Source organism: Tamandua tetradactyla, chromosome 15 (genome assembly GCF_023851605.1).
Source record: "Tamandua tetradactyla isolate mTamTet1 chromosome 15, mTamTet1.pri, whole genome shotgun sequence".
Lineage (NCBI taxonomy): Eukaryota > Metazoa > Chordata > Mammalia > Pilosa > Myrmecophagidae > Tamandua > Tamandua tetradactyla.
In genome coordinates this window covers 20,734,153-20,757,864 of record NC_135341.1, presented here as the reverse complement: position 1 = coordinate 20,757,864, position 23,712 = coordinate 20,734,153, and the positions used below count along the sequence as shown (strand labels likewise).

The 23,712-nt window shown below is 39.6% G+C and overlaps 1 protein-coding gene across 4 annotated transcripts in view; it reads left to right on the top strand.

Moving 5' to 3' along the window:
* The first annotated feature begins 312 nt into the window (after positions 1-312).
* Positions 313-23,712, top strand: part of ATXN7 (ataxin 7) — a 150,108-nt gene continuing 126,708 nt past the window's right edge. Inside the window, exons 1-3 of one of the 4 annotated variants that reach the window (XM_077128785.1) lie at positions 313-518; positions 949-1,260; positions 1,478-1,546. In XM_077128785.1, coding sequence (XP_076984900.1) covers positions 960-1,260; positions 1,478-1,546 — 370 coding nt within the window. In that variant the 5' untranslated portion in view covers positions 313-518; positions 949-959. Of the gene's footprint in view, positions 519-948; positions 1,261-1,477; positions 1,547-23,712 lie in introns of those variants that run through there. The other 3 variants (XM_077128787.1, XM_077128786.1, XM_077128788.1) reach the window with 3 other exon arrangements.

The window sequence follows — 23,712 nt, the reverse complement described above, 5'->3', positions numbered from 1 at the left end:
CGTGACCTTGGTGGTCGACCTCTAGGCACACACGTGGGGGTCTTCGGGCCCGCTCCGGACATCGGGCTGACACCTAGGCCTCATTTCCAAGCCTGCCTGTGGTTTCCAGTACGCCCGGCGTCTGCTAGGCGGCGGCTCCCCATTCATGCTTTTGACAGCTGCCCGGCCGCCCTCCAGCAGCAAACAAGTGCCCCTGCGTCCGTCTCACCAACCCCTGCCAGGGTTCTGGGCAGGAGGGCACGATGGCGACAACACTCGATAGTGACCCGGGGCTGGCCAGACGACCAGCTCCTCCGTAGGTGGCGGCGTTTCCGACTTCGCGCTGGCTTCGCTCCGGGGGCTTGACGTGCAAACTTCGCCGGAGCGAGCAGAGAGGGAGGGACCGGCGAGGGGGAGGAGGCGGCGGGAGGCGCCTCCGCTTAAGGGAGCCGACCGGGAGCCGCCGTTCGGACGGACGCGCGGACGGAAGGAAGGAGCGGGGCCGCTAGGCCCAGCCCGGGGATGCCAGCGACCGCAGGGTGGGCGGCTCTGGGCTTCCTACCTCGTACTGCCGTAGCGGGACAGGGAACTAGGACATGGGGCAGTTTCGAATGTCTGCCTCCGCGCCCCGGGCCAGGTTTCTCGAGCAGACGCTGGCAGGGGACTCTGTACCGCGGCGGCGGGCCGCCTGGCGTCCAGTTCCCTCCCCCGAGGGGGCTTCCGGAGTTGAAACCGAAAGCGAGTCCGCTTCGCGGACTTTGCGCCCGGGGTGGAGGCTGGCCCGGAGGAGGCGGTTGGGGGGGGTGGGGAGGCGGCGTGGGGGGGGTAGGACTGGGCGACCGGGGGTCGCTGTCAGCTTACTCTACACGGCTCTCGGGCAGTGCACGCCGCCGGAACTCCCCGGCGCCTCCTTAAAAGCAGCCCCCGCGCGACTCTTTTTTTTTCCCCCCCTTTTTTGTTACATTGTAGGAGCGGAAAGAATGTCGGAGCGGGCCGCGGATGACGTCAGGGGGGAGCCGCGCAGAGCCGCGGCGGCGGCAGGCGGAGCTGCGGCCGCGGCCGCCCGGCAGCAGCAGCAGCAGCAGCAGCAGCAACCGCCCCAGCGGCAGCCGCCGCCGCGGCGCCTGCGGCCCGAGGACGGCGGCTCCGGCACCGCCTCCACCTCGGCCACCGCGGCTATGGCCACAGTCGGGGAACGCAGGCCCCTGCCCAGTCCCGAAGCGATGCTGGGACAGTCGTGGAATCTGTGGGTCGAGACTTCCAAACTTCCTGGGAAGGACGGTGAGTGTCTACGCCCTTCTCTTTCCCACGCCCCCCTTTCTCCCTTCCTTTTCGTCTCCTCCCGCCTGTCCTGATATCCGCCCGCTCGGGGGTCAGAGATGCTATCGCCGGGTTGCGGAACGCAGAGGTGCCCACATCTACCGTGTGCGTGTGTGAGGGTGAGTCACACTTCTGGCCACTGACCTGCCTCTTCCCTCCTTCTGTGTGTATCTCCTAGGGACGGACTTGGATGAAAGTTTGAAGGAGTTTGGGAAAAACCGCGAAGTCATGGGTCTCTGTAGGGAAGGTGAGTCCAGTCCCCCTGATGGAGTTTCTGCGAACCCTGGGGAAGTTTCCTTGCTTGCTTCACCTGGGCCGGGAACTTTTGCCCACCTTACGCACTAAATTTCCTCAAATCCTATCCCTATGTTAGGATGCTGCTTGAGAAAGAAGGAGGGGAAGGGGCAGAGCGTTTGGAAAGTCTAGTCCGTAGGGGGACTAACTATGCTGGCGAGCGACGTCCTGGAAGCCTTCAGTGGAGACCTGACAAGGTGCTGCATGAGCGACCGGTGCGGGTGTCAGATGATAGCTCTTAGGATTGTAGAAGTCCTTCTGTTGTTCCAGTTATGAGCCTTGGATCTGGCAGTGAGCTCTGACCCTTACTGAGAAACACAAGTGGAGGAAAGGACTCCTCAGCTTTAGAAAGCATTTCTACGAATGCTTGGGGGGATCTAGAAAAGAAATGTCACCTTAAAATTTCTGCTGATAATTAAAATGAATTTTGAATCCTAAAGAAGATGATACTTTATGTGTGCAGCTTTTTCTTATTTCTATGGAATTTAGGTTACAAACTTTAGGATGCTACAAAGGAGCAATTGGCCAGTTTTTGTTTGTTTGAGGGATGTGGGGACTGCTAAGTTCAAGAAAGAATAAACCAGAATTTTATATGGTAAAATATACTTTTAGTGCCTGTAGCTAGTGAAGTCCGAGTCTAATTATTAAAAAGATACTTCAGGAAAATATATGCAGTTCGTGGTTGACTACAAATGGAAGATCAGGTAGATTCCTAGAAACTGTCAGACTTTTCTTTGAGATTTTTTCCCTTGAATAGTCAGCCTTTGCTATCTAATGCTTTCTCCAGGCCGTTCACATTGTGATAAGAAAGGACTTACTGAGTTCAGTCACTTGCACAATTTCAGATTCAGTATCAAATTATTCTTTTAAGTGATAATGAGGACAAAGCATTGAATGAGGTTTGGGATCCCAAATATTAAATACAATTAATACTCCATCCATAGCCATTTGTTTTGAGAGGGTTACTTCCAGGGCCAAAGAATAGGAGGAACTTTGGGGAACATTTTGAAGTTAAGAGTTGGCACACCTTGTTGCTCTGCTCCGTACTTACTTCTTGGTTTTAGGGCCTGTCTTTTCTTCGTGTATTGTTTTGTTTCTTTCTATTGGCCACTTGTTGGCTTTTTGACACTCTAAGGAAGAGTAATATCAGTGACAGCTCTAAGAGAGTTGCCAGTTGAAACAGATTATAGAGCAGATTCATTGATTTTGAAAATGAGGATTGCTTTTTGAGAGTAAAGAAGAGAGGGAAAGCACAAGACTTGTTGGCGATGTTGCAATAGGAAAAACCAGTTGTTAGTCCGGTTTTAGTGTTGAATTGGCAGTGCGCCTGGGATTAAAAAATTAAAATCGCTAGGTGGCAACTTTCATAGGAAGCAATTGGAATAGAACTTTAGAAGACCTAATCTGCTCTTGTTCTTAGTTCTCATTCTCTGGAGGTGGATATTTCCCATAAAAGGTTTCTAAATCTGTGTAAACAGGGTACTAATGATTGGTAATTCCCAGTAGAGGATGAGTAGGTGTATTAGTGGTTCACTGGGCTACTTGGCCTGGATGGAGACCCAACCACATTTAGTGGCCTGGACCCGATTTTTGCTGTATTTATTGTTTTCTATCAGACATATTCATCAGCAGGTTTTCTGTGAATATCATGGACCTCTTAGCTATTTATTTGAGGCAGGAAGGGGTCATGGATCTGGTTGTGTGCATTTCTGATCTATCAAATTATTAGTGTTTATTAAGGTGCCATTTAGAGAATGCTGTAGCTCAAACTGGTTGAAATTTACACCTGCCATTTTGAGTAGAGACTGAAGTTTTAAGTTCAGTCAGTTTTTTATTTGTATTTGACTTTTTGAATTTTCTGAAGCATTTTAAAAATCCAAACTTGAAGACTTTCAGCACTCACACTCAGTGCACTTTAGGCTCTCCTATCAAATAGCCTCTGCGTGGCTACATTTAAATGTTATCAAAATTATTAGTTATATGTTGTCTTTGTTTATAATTATCTCCTACCAAAAAAAGGTGTTGGGAAGTTAAATATATATATATCTGTATATAAGCCTTATATTATGTAATGTATAATATATGATAATATAATTGTGTCATGTTATATATTTTGTTTAGATCTGTACTAATTTTTCTTGTCATTGAAGTTAAGTTGAGAATAAATTTGTAGATAAATTGGTCATGTGAATGGAGAGTTAAAGATCAGAAAGTCCCCATCTCAAAAGATCTCTAGGAACATGGACCTGACTTCTTGAATTCTCCTCCAGTTTTCGATTGTGGACCTAGAGTTAGAAAACCTGTTGTGAGAGGAGGCTGCTTCACCTTTCATAAGTTGTTTCACCTCTCAGATTCTAGCTTTTGCTTTTTGTAAAAGGGAGGTAGTGATACCTACTTTCCAAGGTTGTTGTAGGGGTTGAAATTAAATTAGATAACGTGTGTAAAATAACTCAGTACACACTAATTCCTTTACCCCTTTCAGCTGCTGATAATCTTAGACCTGATTTCCTAATTTGATATTTATCTGGGTCAGGGAATTTTAACCTGGGGTCCTTGGATGGGCTTCAGGGGGTCTAAGTGACCCTGACATTGTACACAAAATAGCATGTATGTGCACGTTCTAGGACAAATGCCCACAGCTTCTTGTGGATTTTCTAAAGGATCAACACACACACCTGAGATTCAAAATTGCTAGATTAGGTTCTGTCTTTTTCCCCTTGTAACTTATCTTGTCTAATTCTCTCTTGGCAAGACTGCCTAAATATTAAGCTATGGGACTTTTGGAGAAGGTTGAAACTCTGGATTTCAGTGGAAATGAGGTTTGTAGTTTAACTAATATATCATACCACTTCCTATTAGCACAGGTAGGCAAGTGTTGGGATAAATATCTTTCAGAGATTAGCTAATTTTTTTGTCTCTGCATTCTAATATTTTTATTGCCGTGTTTGGTTCTGTAATTTGTATTACTTCTCTGCACGTGTTGATTTGGATGGAAAGGATTGGTAATACATTTTGACTTAAAAAATTTTTTTTAACTTTTTTTATTGTGAAATATAACATATATGCAAAAACTGGTAAATTTCAAAGTAAATTTTTTCAGCTTCCAAGGTGGCCCTTTTTTAAAATGAATTTATTTATTAATTAAAAAAATTTAGCAACAAACGAAGAAAAACATTCTTAACATGATCATTCCGTTCTACGTATAGTTTTTTTTTTTAACTCAAGACACACATTCTTTAATTTTTTTTCAAAGGTGATTTGTGAAATTCTAGGTTTGACTAAACTCTGTTGGATGAAATTATTTGGTGTGGGTGTCTGATTAAAATTTCTACGTTATTGTCTGAACATAAAAGGAGCCTTGAAAAACGAAGGCATTAAATGACCTATTTCACAGCAAATTTTTAAAAAATTATGGTTTCATTGTGAGAGTTGCCAGTAAAATTAGAAAAATGGAATTTTGTTTGGAAAGCCATCCTTAATGCCTCTTAAGGCAAGTTCACCTGTTGCACTTTTAAACATTTTAGTATTGCCATTTGAAATTTTGTATTGTGTGATGGCTCTTAGAGTATAATCTTCCCAAGGGCAAGGATACAGCTCATCAAGGCATGCTCAGCCCCTACTCACCGTTTGTGCTCAGTAAATATTTGTTCAGAATGAACATACTGAACTATTAGGAAATTGAACTGAGTCGCGTGAGTGAATGGTTCAAATGACTGATTTCCTATTGTATTATGACCCTAAGTAGATACGTATTCTCAGAGGTAAGGAAATGAGGGGTGCTTTATAGCCCCAGGGGAGGCCAGAGGCCTTCTTTCAGTGCTTCCTGTTATTCTATCCTGCATTTAGTGCTCGGCTTACATTTTCCAGAAAGGTTACAGACAGGACACTACCTCTCATCTTTGATATCTAGGCAAAGAAGTAGGATGCCAATCCAGGATGATATCCACACATTGATTTCCCTTTTATGATACCAGTAACAGAATTGAGCAACATGAACAAGAAGTTGGTTGGCACCTAGAGACAGCTAGATGTTAAAAAAAAAAAAGAGAGAGAGAAAAACTGGGAAGGTGGGTAGCTTCAACCAACACAGATCGAATCAACATAACAATACTACCTTTTCCTTTCAAAAAAAAAGATTTTTCATAGTTAACTGAAAACAAATAGGTGTTTGTGTAAAGTACTATTAGAGGTACTATATAATAGGCGTAAAACTATCTCATGAAGTAGAACATTTCTGTTTTTTTTAAGATTTTCTTATTTCTTTTTCTTTTTCCCCCAAATTTGTGAAACATAGAAAAGTCGAGAAAATATTTTTGTTTTCTTATATTTAACACCCAGTAATTAATAAGGCTTCAGCAATTTAGTTATTGTCCAATCTTGTTTCTTCACTACCCCACTCCCCACACTGAATTATTTATCATGAAGTAAGTCCTAGACTTCTTTTTGTTTTCTTTTGTGCTTACATGGACTTGAATTTGTTTCCTGCAAAATGGAGACTATGTATTCTGCCCCTTTCATTCAAAGTCAAGCCAGACTTCATTTCTCCTCTCTTGTGTGGATGTGTAAGGGTTCTGCATGTGATCATGTTTGCAGTCTGCTTGTACCACAAGTGGAGTTCTAAACTAAGCCTCAGACTGAGTTCAGTGAGACCCTAGTTTTAATGTGGGTTATACTCACCTGGAGTGCTTGTTGAACATGAAACCCACATTTAAGGAGTACTCAGAGATTCTGTTGTAGATGGCCTGCATTGAAAAACATCTCCCTAGAAAGGTGTGCTACTTGTGACCATGGGCAGCAGCATCCTTCCTGACAGTCCTGGTATAACTAACTCCTTGTCTGAGGATGAAGGTGGCCCCAGAGTTCCAGATGTACACTCACAATTTTTCCCTCTGATTATGTTATGCTAATGAAAATTACAGCCTGTGAGCCAGCTTTTGCCCAAAGACTAGCTAAGAATGGTATGCAGTTGAAATAAAACTGAAAAGAAGTTTTTGTGGCAAGTGTAAGTAAAGTTGTGTTGGAACATCGCCTTGCCAGTTCACTTACTTAATATCTGTGGTTGCTTTCTTGATATAGTATACAGCAGAAGCAGGTGTGGTAGAGACTGTATAGCCTGTCAAGCCTTAGATATATACTGTTTTGGCCTTTACATAAAAGACTTGCAGACTCTTATTCTAATATTTTTTGTTTGTTTGTTTTTGGTTAATGAAAGGAAATTCATTCTGCAAAATAAGATTCAATCTCTCCTTGAACTTTTTATTTTGAAGGGGAGAAACTTCAAAATAGTAAAATCTGATATTCTTATACCAAGAATTTATTCAATATGGAAGACATATACCAAGCTTGAATGAAATCTTTTTAAGGAAAAACTGTTTTGAGTAAGAAGAGTCCCTGTCTCTGTTGACCTTTGTCATTTACTGCCACTTTTCTAGGGCATATACCTGTGTGAGGGCGATTTAAATACAAGAGTGTTTCTTGCCCCAGCTTCCAAGGGCTTTGAACTGTGCAGGTGGTATTTGGGTTCTATTAAACCCTGGTATGGTAGGTAAATTTTTTGGAGAAAGAGGCTAGATTTTAGCCTGGGTTTTTTTTTTTTTTCCCCATTTCAGACCATTTTAATATGTACAATTCAGTGATATTAATTATAGTCACAATGGGATTTTTGAAAAGGGTACCTGATGCAAATTCTTCAGAGTCACTGATTCTTAGCTATCTTAGAAAAACTAAAGCATATGGGAGGGTTTGGGCATTATAAGGAAGATTCGTCAGGAAACAGATCTGCATTTTGATTCAAGAAGTGGTCCAGGGGCTCAAAACCACGAGATGTCACAGTTAGTGGAAACCATACCCAGTACCTGCAGTAGAATGAGGTTCCCAGGCTATACCGCATTTACAATTTTTATTGGTACTTGAAAACACTAATTTTAGTAGAGAAATGTGAGGAATTCATGTATCGTGTGACCTACATGTTATGCAGTCTCATTTCTTCTTTATAAAGGCATCCTGCTTCCCTGAATCCAAATATCACAGTGCTCGTATCTGTGAACAGTTCAAGTATGGTGAGCACTTTTACTCTGCGCCAGCATATTTCACCTTACATAGTCTTCACAGCAGTTTTGTGATCTAGGTATCAGAGATGAGGAAACTGAGGCTCTAAGAAGTGAGGCAACTCTTCAAGGTCACAAAGTATGTAAAGGGTCCTGTAATTCAGATCATCCTAATGCCACAATTTACTGCTTAACCACTTTGCTGTGCTGAGTCCATTCCAGAGTGTGCACCTGCCTTTCATAAACTTGGGCAGGTCACCTAAGTTCCCTGACCTTTGTTTTCCTTATCCTTTATTAGAAATACTGACCTTTACAAAAAATAAATAAACTACAAAAAAACAGTTTTAAAATCAGGATATCAGAGCCTTTTTCTTGCTGTCCTTGCAGCAGTCTGTGTGTTGTATTTAGCAATTTTTGTATAACTTCTTTGTGGGGGGGAAGGGAGGTGTGTGTGGTTTGCAATAGAAGCAATTGGCTTTAAAAAAAAAGAGCAAATGAAAGTTAAGATTGCAGCAGTTAGCAAATACAATCATCTGGGATTTGTGCCATAAAAAAAAATCTTTTAAAAAAGGGAGAAGTGAAATTTCCCCATTTGAGTAGCATTTCAGTGCAAGATTGCTTTTAATCCCATTGATATTCAGAGTTTATGGCAGTATTTCTAATAAATGGGCCCCTCTGATTATTAAAGTATGTTTTGATTGAAGTTCTGAGGAGAAAAAGAAGCCTGTTAGATGACTTAACAGTTGGAGTTACTGTACTTTTGAGAGAAAGGCAGAGTGTTACATTTATGTTCATCTTGTACAGCAGGGATTATTATAAATGAGTAGAAGGAGGAGGAAAATGATTTTTGCATTTCAGCCTATTATAACATGAAACTAGATTGTGTTATTGTCCCTTTTAATAATAAAGACCCTGTTAACATAAAATGCTTTTTCTCTCACATGTAACCATATGGTAAAAAAAGTAAAAGTTCATTATCGATTAGATTCACAATCTAAAAACAGAAAATATTTCTCTCTCAGTTGTACAGATGTTTTCCATAATCCTGAACTCCAGTAATGCAGTAAAATGAAAAGAATGCTTTTAACAAATGATTTCCAGGCTTTTATATTTCACACCAGAAACGTTTCAAAAATTATTTGGGGGCATCAAACATAGAACGTTTGACATTTTTCGTTTATATAGAGAGACAGAGAAATTTTATATGTGTATTTATATATATCACCATCTTTAAATGTATCAGTGCTATTATGTTGAAATAAATGACAGTACTTTAAATTAAAAAAAAAGTTTAGCTTTAAGAAACTCTTACTGCATTGTTCTTATCTCATTTCATTGTGAACTTCTTGGATACTGGTATCTCTTTTGGTGATTGAGGACCTCTTTTTTAAATCATTGTTTCCCATTGTGTGCTATTAGTAGGTGTTATGCAGAAAATGAGGTCTATGTGGTACGTCTACAAAAGACACCTCTAAACAGAGGCAGTATTGGAAACTCTAGTTTTGAAGTTAAAGAATCCTGGGTTCATTTCTTAGCTCAGAAAATTACATAGCTTCTCTGAGCCTTAGTTGACTTACTTATAAAATGGGAATAGTGGCAAGATCTCTTAGTTGTTGGTAGGATTAAATGATATAATGCAGGTTAGACACTGTAGTATCTAACAGAGTAACTAACTGTTCAAGAAATAGTAGTTACTAATTTTATTTTATCAATAATGAAAAAGCAATGTTGTGAGCATCCCTCTAATCAAGTGGTCAGCTTGGACTCTCAAGAGAGCCTCAAAAGTGAAATGTCAGTTTTCCTTTAGCAGGTAAGGTGGCCAGTGAGAGGAAATCTTGGCATGTTCAAGATAGCAAAGTGTAGCAGAGGAACCTGAGTTCCAAGCTTTCTTGGACTCTAGTGAAAATGAGAAGTGGAAGTTGACATTTCTTATTTCCTTCTATAGTCATCTTTTTTGGCTCAGAGAAGGCCATGGTGGGTATTTACTATCCCCTGCATTTGCCGAGTTGCTCCTGGTCCACATCTGGATGCCTGTACTTTTGTGCTTTGTTAGGCTGCTGCTTGTAATATTTTTCAAACCCCTTTTACTGAATAAGAAAGTTAAATTATAAACTAATAAAATGAAGTCATCCTTACTAGTTGAGAAATGGATCAGAGAACCAATAAGGCTACTACTAATATGATTTTATGTATGTATGGTAATGGTAACAGGGTGTTTTCTGCCTGATGAGAGAATTTAGAAAATTGTCTTTTCAGTTCTTGGAAATTTCCATTTTATCTCGAAGCAATTCTCCATTTGTGTTACCTTGTTCTCTTTGGAAACTATGTGGACATATTTTTTTAGTAGAAAGTATTATCATAATTATGATAGAAGTTAATACTTGCTTATTATAAAAATTTTAATAATAGACTATATTGAACATGAAAGTCATCATTCTCTGTAATCTAAATCTGGACCAATATTAAGTCTTCAGTAACAGGATTTAGACTTAGGACAATTCATACTTGGTCATGGACACCTGTGTAACTATGTTAGATGCTTACTGACAGGCAGGACCCACACTTCCAGCCTGGTCATTTCACTTCCTGAAAACATCTAGACCCTGTCTTTCAGCAGGCCTCAGGATATTTCATCCGACAATGGAATCCTCTGGCTGTTTCTTCTTAACTTCATTCCTTTCAGCTTTTATTCTCTAAACATATGGCAGGCACATTCTCTGGTATCATGCTGGGCTAGAATCTGAGTTATAAGTGTAAACAAGGTGAGGAGGTGCAGTCCTAACCCCAAGTCAGGCAGTTGGTCAGTAAATATTTATCGTATTACTTAAGTGCCAGCTTTCCTGGTGGGTGCTAGGGATAGAACTGCACAGGTCAGAGAGATACCCTGCCCCATGGTGAAGCAAGGCACAGTCAATACACAGTGAACTAGCTATTAGGGAGAAATTGATGACCTGTGAGGAAAGGGATAGTTGCAAGAATAATACCTTGATTTAGCAAGAGTGGATGGGACCCAGTGCACGAATGAACTGGTGGGTCTCAAATAGAATCGGGGACTTTCTTCCATTGTAATGAGAGGAAAAGCGTTTGGATTTAGTTGCAGAAAGAGATGGGGAAGTGTGGGAAGATAAGATAGATAGTTCTTTCCTGCCATTTCTGTGAAGGGAGAGGGAAATTGAGCAATCATCATTTGAGAGTGGGTAGGAAGAGGAATTTTGTCTGTCTTAAAGTATCCAGAGGGGGAGACAGTCAAGTAAATAGGCAGTTATGCTTCTTGTAGAGGTCTTCCAATGAACTAAAAAGAAAATCCAAACTCCCTAGCAAGGCCTGTGAGACCTTGGAAGGGTGGAAAGTGTAAGCCCAGAAAATCAGGTGACATGACAATTTGAGGTGGAATGCTGTGGGAACACTGAGAGAGGAAATGGGGATTAAGTAAGGAAGGCTTCTTCGAGGGGATGAAGTGGGAGAGTTGGGACTTTTGCTGAGCCTTGAAGGATGAGTTAGCAAGTCTGGTTGGGGAGCAGTTTCTGAAGTGGGGGCATCTCTGTGGAGGAGATTGGAACTTGCTTCAGCCTTGGAGGAGATTAGTAGAGGGCAGGAGATTGGGTTGGATGCACATTATCCCCCAAAGAGGCTGTGTTTGTCCAATGGCTAGGGGGTGGCGGGGTTTGAGGTATTCTGTGGTGGGATGATATGAAGGCATTTATTTTTTAAAGATCACCATTGTAGTAGTGTGACAATAGACTTGGTGGTGGCTAAAGTAGAAGTTGGAGACCCTTTGGGCACATATTCTACCTCTTCCACCTAAACTCCCTGAGTTTCTAGGTAATGATAAACTGAGAAAGTGAGGTTTTAAAATGTATTTATAAAACCTAAAGTGGATTATTTCTCCTCTGCTAAAACTCTTTAATGGTTTCTGTTTGTGTTCATTTATCATGTATTTTTTTAAGCACCCATTTCATGCTAGATATTGTTCTACTGAGTAGGAATATGGAACCATACATAAATGCTCTGTGCAGCTTTTATTTTATCCGCAAGGAAACAAACAAGTAAAATACAAATGTATATATATGTTAAGTGGTGATAAGTGCCCTGGGGAGAAAAATAAAGCAGGGTTGAGTGAAATTGAAAATAGGGTGAGAAACAGTTTACAGAGCCAAGACTGGCAGGATGTGAGGATGTGAGGATGTGAGCCATATGGATACGGGGAAGAGCCTTCAGCCAGAAGAAACAACAAGTCTGAAGGTTGAGGATGGTGTTGGGAGATAGATGGTCTGGCGTGTTTGAGGAATGGCAGGGGACCTAGTGGCTAGAGAGATGTGAGAGAGGGTAGTGTGGTAGAAGAGTTCAGATGCTGAGCAGTTGAGAGTGAGTTGAGGAGGTGTAGATCACATAAGGCCTTGTAAGCCCTTTGTCATGGTACACTGGCCCTGTTTGGTCTGATTCCTGCTGGGCTGGGGAGGGGGCTATCCAATCTTATCACCTTCCATTCTCACTTTTGCCTACTATGCATCAGGCACAGTGGTCTTCTCGTTCCTCCAGCACGCTGGGTTCTTTTTAACTTCCAAACCATTGCGCATGCTGTTCCCTCTTCCTGGGATACAGCTTTTCCTACTGCCCCCATCCCATCCCATTCCTGGTTTCTTCTCATCCTGCCAGATTTAGGTTGGTTGTCACCTTCCTAGAGGAGACATTCACATTGCTCTTCATATTACTTTATAGCCTTTATCAAAAGTTGTCCATTAGTGTCGGTGTCAATATAAAACAAGCCATCACTCTCGCTAAGATGTGTGATTGTAATTAGATTTTGGGTATAAATGCCAGATAGAAGGAATTGTGGCAAGTTTTTAGATTGGTCTTGAGTAAATTTGCAAAATTGGCCCAAAGGGGAAACAGTACAGAACACTCACTCATAATGTTCTTTGGCCCCTTGTTGGGATAGGGATGGAGGATTGGTTAGTGTTCACTGCAATAGCATTCCATTCCCTTGTTGGTTATAAAGTTTGATAGAGCATAACTCATCTTGATGTGCAATGTTTTAACATCCTTTTTGTGATTAATAATATGTCATGCTTTGAAGAGAGAGATGGTTTTGGTTTTGGAATAACTTGATTATGTATGAATAAATGACAGTGTGCCTGAATCCTTGTGTGCCTCTGTTACATCATCAGGGTTTTTCTTTCCCAAGATAAACTCCATGTTTTTTTTGGCCTCTGTATAGGAAATTTATTTTCTTCTCTTTATTTTGTTTATTGGCCTTTTTCTGTCTGCAGTGATGAACTACTATTCTGAAGATAAGTTCAGAGTCTACTGTAGATTTTATTTGCTACATTCTATTCTTCTTACCTTACTTAGTCCTGTGTCTTAGCTTTTCATTATTAACTGCCTGTGATGGCTATTTCTTCAAAAGACCTTATTTTTGGTAGATGATTTCTTAAAAGCTGGTGACTGTTGCTGAAAGCAATCTATATTGTGTGAGTTTATAATTTATTTATGATGTTCTTCTCCTCACCCTGATAGTTATGCAAGGAGAGAAAATGTAACAACTAACTTTTTGATTATTTAAGAAACAAACCCAGAGTTCTTCTGCCATCCTGGAGACTGGGTTTGATTCCTGGTGCCTGCCCATGTGAAAAAAAAAAAACTTCCCTGTGGATTAATCAAGTTGGTGAGCACTAGTATTCAGCAAATACTGCTTAAGTCTATGTAGAATTTCACAAAGAAGCTCTTTTTTTTTCTCACTAGTCATTCAGATAAAACAGCTTCTTTAATAAAAGATTTCGATGGATGACATTTAAGAATTAGGAAAACATGACAGAAATCCTGATAACTATATATCCCAGTTTATGTAACCATTTTACTTAAGAGTGAGAAAATCTTTTAAAAAGTAATTGAGAACTTGAAAACTTAAGTATTTTAGGCAATATCTGATAGCAGGTAATAGTAGTAACTCATTTTTTGAGCACTTCTATGTGTCAGGCTCTGGATTAACATGTATTGTCTCACTTAATCCTTACAACAAGACTGCAACAGGTACTTATATTATCCCCATTTTAAGGATGAGAAAATTGAAGCTCGGTAAACTAACTTGCCGCAAGTCACAGAGCTTATAAGTGGCAATTCTGAGATTCTTGTTCTGGCTGTCCCCAACGTCATATGGTTCCCTGATTTGCCAGTTCAGCAATGACTGATTTCTACATGATGAGCTGCCATTTATGAGCGGACACTTGGAATAGGTTTTAATTTATTTAAATGAGTCAGGTATCACTGCATACTCCAGAGAGCAATTTAAAATGGAGGAAGTTGGTGTTTTAGAAAATAACAGCAGTAGTCAAGTTCTTTGGGAAAGTGGGAGGATTGTCTTAGTTCCTTGGACTTAAAATCTTGGAAGCTGTGTATGTGTATATTTGTATGTGAAGGATTAGGCCATGCAAGGATTTATTTAAAATCCTTCATATACATAATTTGTAGAAAATCTTGTGGAGAAATGGTTAACTCCAGGAAAGTCAATCCTAGTAGTTTCAGTGAGTTGAGACAGGTAAAAATGATTTAGAAATTTCTTAAACATAACAGGAAGGAGGCATGTATGCCAACCACTTGGAATAGTTGTCTTCAGCTGGAAAGGAAAAAAAAAAACAGCTAAAACAATCTTACACAGAGATGATTATAATCCAAGATTATCCAAAAGTCTTTCTTTTGAAAATTAGTTATTAATTTTAACTTTCTCACTCAGTAATCATTCTGTTTGATATTAAGTAACTAAGTTGATTGATCTGTCCTCTCACTCTTTTTTCCTACCTCTACTTGTCTTATTGGTAGCACTACCCAGAAGGGAAATAGGTTAAAATAACCACCACCAAAACTTTCTATCAGATATTTTCTTTGCCTTGGTGACTTGACATTACTGTGGTCTTGCCTATGTGTCATACTATTGGCACAAGGCAAATGGGAGTTACTTGAAAGCCAGGCTAGCCTGTGCTTCCTGTCTGCAAAACCCCTCCCAGATCGTATCTTTTGCTCTGTGCCAAGTGATTTCACACTGTATGTTGTCAGTGAACCAAATGATGAATAGTAGAGAGATAATTGAGAGGGTGCCTATCCATCCACAGGAACTGGGAATTACCTTCTCAGTAGCCTTTGGCAGTGATCTGGGGTTTGAAAACGGTAATGACTAAATTGGACATAATTTTTTTTAACATGGATAATAGTTCTTAATGTGTATTTTAATGGACTCAAGTGCTGCTAAAATTCAGACTTCAGTGTTTGGTTCAGTAGAATTTAGCTATCCCTGTTTAGAGACAGCTTTCCCTCTCATTTTCAGAGATAACAGGCTTTTATTTTTATTTTCAAATTTCCAATAAATTTTAAGTGCTGTCAATTTTATGAATAGGCAATTAGGGAATGAGTAGGGAATATATCTTGCAAGTGGTTAGTTTCAGATCTTCACTCAAATTATTTGCCTTATGAAAATATCTTGTAGTAGAATCCTTTGTGTGCAGCCCTTGCACAGTTTTTTCTGAAAGCCCTGCCCTGAATTATGTCTGTATCTGGGCACTGTCAAATGAAGAGAGGAGCCAGAGTGGACGAACAGCTACCTGATTTTTTCAAATCCCATAATTTAAAATTTGGGGTAGGTTCTAATGTACCTTGTTGCTTAAGAATTTTTGTACCAAGTTTTAAGACACTGGGTAGTGGTTACTGCTTATGTGAAGACATAATTGGAGTCTGTGGATTGATTCTGTTAAATATGGCTATGGATTGCCTTATGTGACTTGGGAGAATAGAATGGCACTGTTTCAAAGAACTGCTAAGGAATTAAAGTGAGACACAGAGGGTCTAGTAGAGGTGGCTTTTAAAGCTGGAGTTAATGGAGCATACAGTGGAAGTTCTAACTGCCTATCTTCTTGCCTAATTACTTACTTTAAGCACCCCCTCCAAAAAAAAAAAAGTAAGGGTGGGGGTAGCATGAAGCATACTCAAAATTGTAATTACGTTCTGAAAAGGTTTTGTAGGCAACAGCTGTGAATACCTCTGTGTGTAATTTATGCTGGTAGCTTGTCTGGCTTTGACTAGCCTGTCAGAAAGGAGGAGCCCTTGAAGTGCATAGAGGCACTCACCAAATGCCTTGGCTAGAGGGGCCACACAAGGGGCTGAGCCAGTGTTCTCTTTGCCTTACCACCTTTTTGTGGTCTTTTCTGAAAGAAGGTACATCATTACCATCTCTTTTTTCTTTTGCTTTGTTTTCATTTCTTTGGCTGTATTTCCTCTGTTTGAGGCAGTCTCCTTTGTATAGTCACACCTTCTTTAAATTGCTCCCTTGTCTCTCTAACTCTTATTTTGGGAAGAGTTCACATAACATCTGTTCCCTTTTAATATCTCCCATCTTATTTAGATGACATGGGTAACAGAGGTCAATTGTGACTGTTTAGAAACCCATATCAAAGGCAAGGAAAACCCTAGATGTGCAAGTGGAAGTAGATAACATGAAGAACTAATAATACATGGCCTTTGAAATCAAGGATTCTCTAACTGGAGTTATTTGAGCAGTGGAACGTCCTTGAACCCCTTGATAGATGTCTGTAAAATATTGTCCATATTTGTGTAAGTATCATATTCAGGGGGAGAGACTGTGTACCAACACATTTTCAGAAACTTTCATGACCCACCAGTATTAAACACTATTAATGAAGGTACCCAAAAGCCTGTTTTATAAGATCGCTGCAAGTCTCCATTGTCATTTTACATGTAATTGAAGTAGGTTTTTAATTCGAGTTCCCATATTCAAGATAATAGTTAAAAAATTTTTGTTTCTATTTTTTAAATGCTTTGCTTAATTAGTGTTTTCAAAGCAATATTACTTTCTATAATTTTCATTAGAAGCATGCAGTATTTTAGATGCACTGAAGGCTAAAAGTCAGAAATGGGCCAGCCTGGGAAGATGACGATTTTTTGTTAGTGTGATTCCGTGTAAGCATGTATCATTTCATATAGATAGACAGATTAAAAAAAACAATTCTACCTGAAATTTTGGAACTGAACTTGCTTTAAATTAGAGGCAAATGGGGGACAGAATTCGAGACATGAGTTGGCAGCCTGGATGCTCTAAAACTTATCTAATATTACCTTCCTTTTGTTTTAATGTCTGCATTTCCATTGCCCTTAATGGTGAAGCTAAAACCACTTAATGTGGCTGGTGGATTGTGTTCCGTTTGTCCAATGCCGCCACAGCTCCTTAGATTCCCTTCTCCCTCCAAGCTATGTGTTATCCCTCTGCAGGGTCGCGTTCCCCTTTCCCCAGGGAGATACTTCTCTCTGCTGTGCCCTTTTCTGTCCCACCCCCATGTAGCAACGAAAAGAAAATCAGCAGTCACCTCTTAGATCAGAAACATTAGTTCTTCCAAGCAGCCTTCCCAGGTCTCTAGTCTAGTTTTAGGTCTGCAGTTTGCTTTTTTGTGCTTAACCATATGGAGATCTTCCCATGTTATATATATAGCTCTGTCTAACCTCTTGAAGATACTGCAGAATAGAATGAATGTCTTGTATTGTGGGTATACTGTGGTTATTTAAACCTGACCTAAAAGCAGTTTTGCTGTTTTTACTAATAGTGCTACAAAGTCCCTTTACAAGTTTCTTTGCACTAGTGGTGTTTGTATTTGTTTGCTCATTTGTACTGTAGGTAAATTCAGAAAAGTTCAGGGTGTATTAAAATAGATAATGCCACAGTGCTCTCCAAGAAGGCTTTACTAGTTTCAGATACCACATGAGAGGTCCTTTCTAAGTGACAGAAATTTATATTGATGGCTGGAGGCGTGTTTCCATTATCTGTGGGTCTGTCTCTCCTTAAGGAACTGGCAGGATTCAACTTATTCCCTGTCTTCCTCCTCCCCCAATTTTTGGCTGTTGAAATCCCAGTTTTCTTATAGCCCTGTGATTTGAAAATGTGATATGAACTTCAATGTGCTTTTGTGAAAGGAGGAATTAATTGTAGGCTTCCTGGCTACAATAATGCTCTTCATCTGAGAATCTCAGAGTACAGAGGACATAAACTCCTGAATCCACACAAAATCTGGGGTGTAATTTTCGCTACCTCATTGTATCTACTCTGCAAGTCCCAGCCTCTGTAAGTCTCTAACAGAGGTGAAAGCTGTGTTCTTCCTCCTGTAAGAAAGTTCATGATAAGTGAACTGCGCATCTCATAACAGAATTTGGGGTTGAATAAGGAGTAGAATGTTACATGACTACAGTCTCAGCAACTTTTCTTCCAAAAAAAGAGGATGTGTAATTTCACTGTGGTTCTCAGTAATCTCCCTCGACCTCTTTTTTGATAAAATGATAGTCTTTATTGAGTATTGATGTAAACCTGTTCGTATTGTTGTAAAACTAGGGTAGATGAAGGGAGATAATGGTTCCTGCTAAGTGAGTAATAAAATTGATGTTTCACTACCCATGAGTGTTCCTCTTGGATGGAGTAGCTAGTTGAAATTGGGAGGGGAAGTGTATATGTTATTTTAATATATAGCCCTGAGTTTTCCCCTAAAAGTAATTTGAAGTGGCGTGGTTGAGTCATTTACACGTTTTGTACTTGGAAAGCTGCTGATACCCATGTTTTCAAAATCATCAATTGCCCTAACTCCTTTGCAACTACTTGTCAGCACTACTTTTATAAACAGAGTCCAAAGACTGGTTCCTATGGGAACTAAGAAAGGCTGAAATCCACACTGCCCTTTTGTGTCCTGTCTTTTTATACTTGCTTGCCAGCCAGCTACCTTAACTGTCTTTTCTCCCTCTCCATAGCCTCTTCCTTCCTGCCTACTTGGAGGCTATGATTGAGTCTGGCCTCTTCGGCGCACTATGTTCTGATATTTTACCACTTCTGGGAAGAGAATTCCTAAACGGAAGGTATTGCCTGGTTCTCTAGGTTCTTGTAGGGTGGGGGCATATTTTTATTTATGCTTATGGGAGCTACTCTTTAAGCAGTAAAGGAGAAATCAGAAATTAGACAGCCATCCTATTTATACCTTGTTCCAGAGACCAGGATTGAGTAGGGAATGAATGGGAAAGACATACCCTTTGTCTGAGGCAGAAAGGGAATCATTTTGAATGGAAACTGAGAAAAGGGAATGTGAAATGGTAGTGTTAGGTCCCAAGACTCAATTTTTTAAGTACTTCCGGTTTTTCTGTAATCATACCGAGAACTTTGCAGGGAGTTAATGCTTGTTGCATATTGTCACCAGATTTCCTGAGTTTGAAAGTTTACTCTAACACTTCGGCACCAGCCTTGGACAAATGATTTAACACCTCTTGCTGTTAGTTTCCTCCGAAGTAGGTAAGGATTAGCTCCTGCATAAGGCCATTGTGAGGCTGCTTCAATTAAAGCAGGGTTTCTTAGCCTGTTGCTGTTGACATTTTGAGCTGGATAGTTCCTTGTTGTAAGGGGACTCTCCTGTGCATTCTGTCCACCAGATGCCAGCAACACACTCTTTCAGTTGTGACAATCAAAAATGTCTCCAAACATTACCACTATCCCCTAAGGGGCAAAGTTGCCCCCTTTAAGAATTATTGCTTTGTGTATATAGCCTTTAGGATAGTGCCTGTCATATGGGAGTGTTCTCCAGTGTTTGATGCATAGTAGAAGCTTAAAAATGTTTGAGGGAGTGAATAAATGAGTGGATGAATGGCTATATGTGTTGCTGCTGTCATGTTGTTGAAAGTGTGCTAGTTCTTCCTTAGAAATCACCTTATAGAGTAGACACCTTACTGAAATTCTTCTGACACTGCAGTAATTTCTTTTGGGTGGCTCCTAAGAGAAGCACTCGGTCTCCTTCCTGAGTTTCATTCACTGCTGCACAACAGGACCCATGAAGTGTCAGAATAGCCGTTGTTTTACTTTCTTAATTCCACAATGCCTATTTTTCCTTTTGTTTCAATATTCCTGAAATAAAAATGGATTATAAGGTTAAAGGGCACTTTTATTCTTCTATAAAAGGTATTATCACACATTTGATGCCAGCTTGAAACTAAGGAACATGGTATTTCTGTGACTGCCTGGCTTTGTGACTAGATTGGAAGTTCTTTACTTCATACACAGAGTCTCAAACTTTTGAATGGCCTGCCAACTCCCTATGTTCTGTGATGCCTCTAAAGTGCCTTTCATATGGTTTGGATTTTCATATAGCTCTTGACTAACACACAGTCCAGTTTCTCATGTGATGATTTTGGTACCAACAGTGTTGTTTTCATTAGTCTCTGTTTTTCATTTATTTCGCTATGAAGATGAATTTACAGGACAAACTAGTGTTCTTACACAGGTGATAAGAAACTTGTATCTCCAACTTTATACAGCAGGGTTGCATCATAAGTGCTTTCAATGTATGCAAATTATGCTATATAGTGACACAAATAAGAAAAATAGTGTGTCTAATTTCACCTGTCATTCAGTGCTTATTGCTCTGAAATGCACTAAAAATGAATCCACTAAGATGTACATTCCATGAGGAGAGGATTACTGCTATATGCTAAAATAGAGAACTACTATTCCTGAATGTCTTGAACATAATCCACAAATAATTATGGAATATTGGTTGTTTTTCTCTTATTTAGTCTTAATACCTGCCAGTCTCTCAAAGTGAAAACATCTCTCTGTCCTGTTAGTCTGGTGTTTAATTACACAGATTTTTTTCATTTGAGGCTCCTAAACGCAAGCCATCTATCTCATCTGGTAGAAACAGCTACTGTTCTGACATCAGTGACACAAGTGGCTTTGTAGGACTTACTGGTCAGCCTTCACATGGTGTCTGAGGAATTTTCAAGGCTGATTTGAACTGATTTTACTTTAGAAATTGACCAACTGAATCCTCTCCTAAAATAAAACTCCACTGTTAAAATCAAGACAGATGAAAATCATTAGGAATACAGAAAGCTATGCCCTCAGCTGGATGTTAGTTAGGTGGCTTAAACTGGTTAAGGGACTATTGTGTTTACCTTAGAAGTGCTAGAAATATAGCTCTAGACACTGAATCTCAAAGGTGGGATCTAATTAGAGAGTTTGTGATTTGTGGCACTAAGTACATAATCCCAGTAATCACCTATTTGACTTTCTCGCATATGGCTTTGTGTAGGAAAGTAGAGGACTGCTTGTAGGTAGAGTTCAGATAAATATTTGTTGATAGGTTAACCTTAGAAAACAACATAATGAAAAAGATGAAAGTCTATCCTGGAATAGAGTTTGAATTTTCATCATTCATGAGTCTTAACTCAGTCCATATTTTGCACCTTTGAGTGGTTGGTCAGTTTTTCTGTTAGCCCCTTCATTTCCCGATTGAGTTTTCATGCTGAAGTAAAGAACTGAAACATCATTATTTTCTAATGGCCTTTATCTGATTTGTAGTGTTCTACAACACATACTCATTTAAGGTAAGGCATCATGTCCCGTGAAAAAAAATCTCAAATGATCTTCCTTTGGCCTAGTGTAATTATTTTTGCTGTTTGATTGCATAGGCAGGCTGCCAGAAGATGGGGGTACAAATTAATTAGCCACCTGTTCACAGAGATATGTCTATGTCATTAATGATAAGCATGGGTGTAAATAAGGCAGTGTGGCTGTTTTCCTGAAAGGAGAGAAGGCAGAAATATGTTGGCTAAGATGAAACAGATCAAAGGGAACCAGAGGAAAAGAATAATTCCTCTTAGTTTCTATTTATTTGCACATATGCTCTTTTCCTTCTGTTGTCTTTCTATTGTGTTGGAGAAGTGCTTCCTATTGTGTTGTATGGGGTGGGAAAGTGTGCCTTGTCATGCTAGGCTTTTAAAGAGGTATTGATTGCTTTGGACCTCAATTGAACATATTTGAATTCTCCCCATCACTAAATAGTTTCCAGTATAAAAATTACTGTATACTAAAATTAAGGATAATTGGGATTTATCCAGGCAAGTGAATTTTTTTTAAACTTTTTTTATTAATTAAAAAAAATTAACAAACAAAACATTTAGATATCATTCCAGTCTACATATACAATCAGTAATTCTTAATATCATCACATAGTTGCATATTCATCATTTCTTAGTACATTTGCATTGCTTTAGAAAAAGAAATAAAAAGACAACAGAAAAAGAAATAAAATGATAATAGAGAAAAAAAAGACTACATATCATACCTCTTACCCCTCGCTTTCATTTACCACTATTTCAAACTGAATTTATTTTAACATTTGTTCCCCCTATTATTTATTTTTATTCCATATGTTCTACTCTTCTGTTGATAATAGTAGCTAAAAGGAGCATCAGACATAAGTTTTTCACATTCACAGAGTCTCGTTGTGAAAGCTATATCATTGTTCAATCATCATCAAGAAACATGGCTACTGGAACACAGCACTACATTTTCAGGCAGTTCCCTCCAGCCTCTCCACTACATCTTGAACAACGAGGTGAAATCTACTTAATGCGTAAGAATAACCTCCAAGGATAACCTCTGGATTCTGTTTGGAATCTCTCAGCCATTGACACTTTGTCTCATTTCCCTTTTCCCTCTTTTGGTCGAGAAGGTTTTCTCAATCCCTTGATGCTGAGTCTCAGCTCATTCTAGGATTTCTGTCCCATGTTTCCATAAAGGTCCACACCCCTGGGAGTCATGTCCTGCGTAGACAGGAGGAGTGTGGTGAGTTTGTTTGTTGTGTTGGTTGGAGAGAGAGAGGCCACATCTGAGCAACAAAAGAGGTTCTCTTGGGGGTGACTCTTAGGCCTAATTTTAAGTAGGCTTGACCTATCCTTTGTGGGATTAAGTTTCATATGAACAAACCCCAAATTGGGGGCTCAGCCTATAGCTTTGGTTGCCCACACTGCTTGTGAGAATATCAAGAATTCAACCTGGGAAAGTTGAATTTTCCCCCTTTCTCACCATTCCCCAAAGGGGACTTTGCAAATCCTTTTTTATTCACTGTTCAAATCACTCTGGGATTTATCGGGGCATCACTCTGGACAAACCAAGAAAATCTCATGCCCTACTCAAGGTTCCATATACTTATGGTGTTCAATTAAGCTGTCTACATTAGTGCATTTCGTAATGTAACTTATCACAATATAAATTTTCTACCAAATAAACATTTTTTGCTTTAGTCTCACACAGAAGTCGAAATTTTAAAATATTACCATCTATTTTCAGCACACTGCAGTAATGACATTCCTTTGTTCTTTCTCATACATTTTTTAAATTTGTACATTTAGTCACTATCATTATATACTCTAGGCATTCCTAGATTATACCATCTCAGTCTTTATCATCTATCTTTCTTTGTGATTTCATTTGTTCCCCCAGCCCTCCTTCCTCGGTCATTCTCACATTCAGCTTCATTCAGTGTTTTAACATAATTGTATTACAGTTAGGTAGTGTTGTGCTGTCCATTTCTGAGTTTTTATGTTCAGTCCTGTTGCACAATCTGTATCCCTTCAGCTCCAGTTACCCAATATTTTACCCTGTTTCTATCTCCTGATGGTCTCTGTTACCAACTAAGTATTCCAAGTTTATTCACTAATGTCAGTTCATATCAGTGAGACCATACAGTGCTTGTCCTTTTGTTTTTGGCTAATCTCACTCAGCATAATGTTCTTAAGATCCATCCATGTTGTTTCATACGTCATAACTTTATTCTGTCTTATGGCTGCATAATATTCCATCATGTGTACGTGCCACAGTTTGTTTAGCCACCCGTCTGTTTATGGACATTTTGGCAGTTTCCATTTGTTGGTAATTGTAAATAATGCTGCTTTAAACATTGGTGTGCAAATGTCCATTTGTGTCCTTGTCTTCATGTCCTTTGAGTAGAGACAGCATATAGATGGGTCTTGTTTTTTAATCCATTCTGCCAGTCTCTGTCTTTTGATTGGGGAGTTTAATCCATTAACATTTAGTGTTATTACTGCACGGGTAGTACTTTCTTCTACCATTTTGCCTTTTGGATTTTATATGTCATATCTAATTTTCCTTCTTTTTACTTTTACTCATAGTCTTCCTTTCTACACTCTTCTCCACACCTCTCTCTTCTCTCTTTTCGTATCTGTCTCTAGTGCTCCCTTTAGT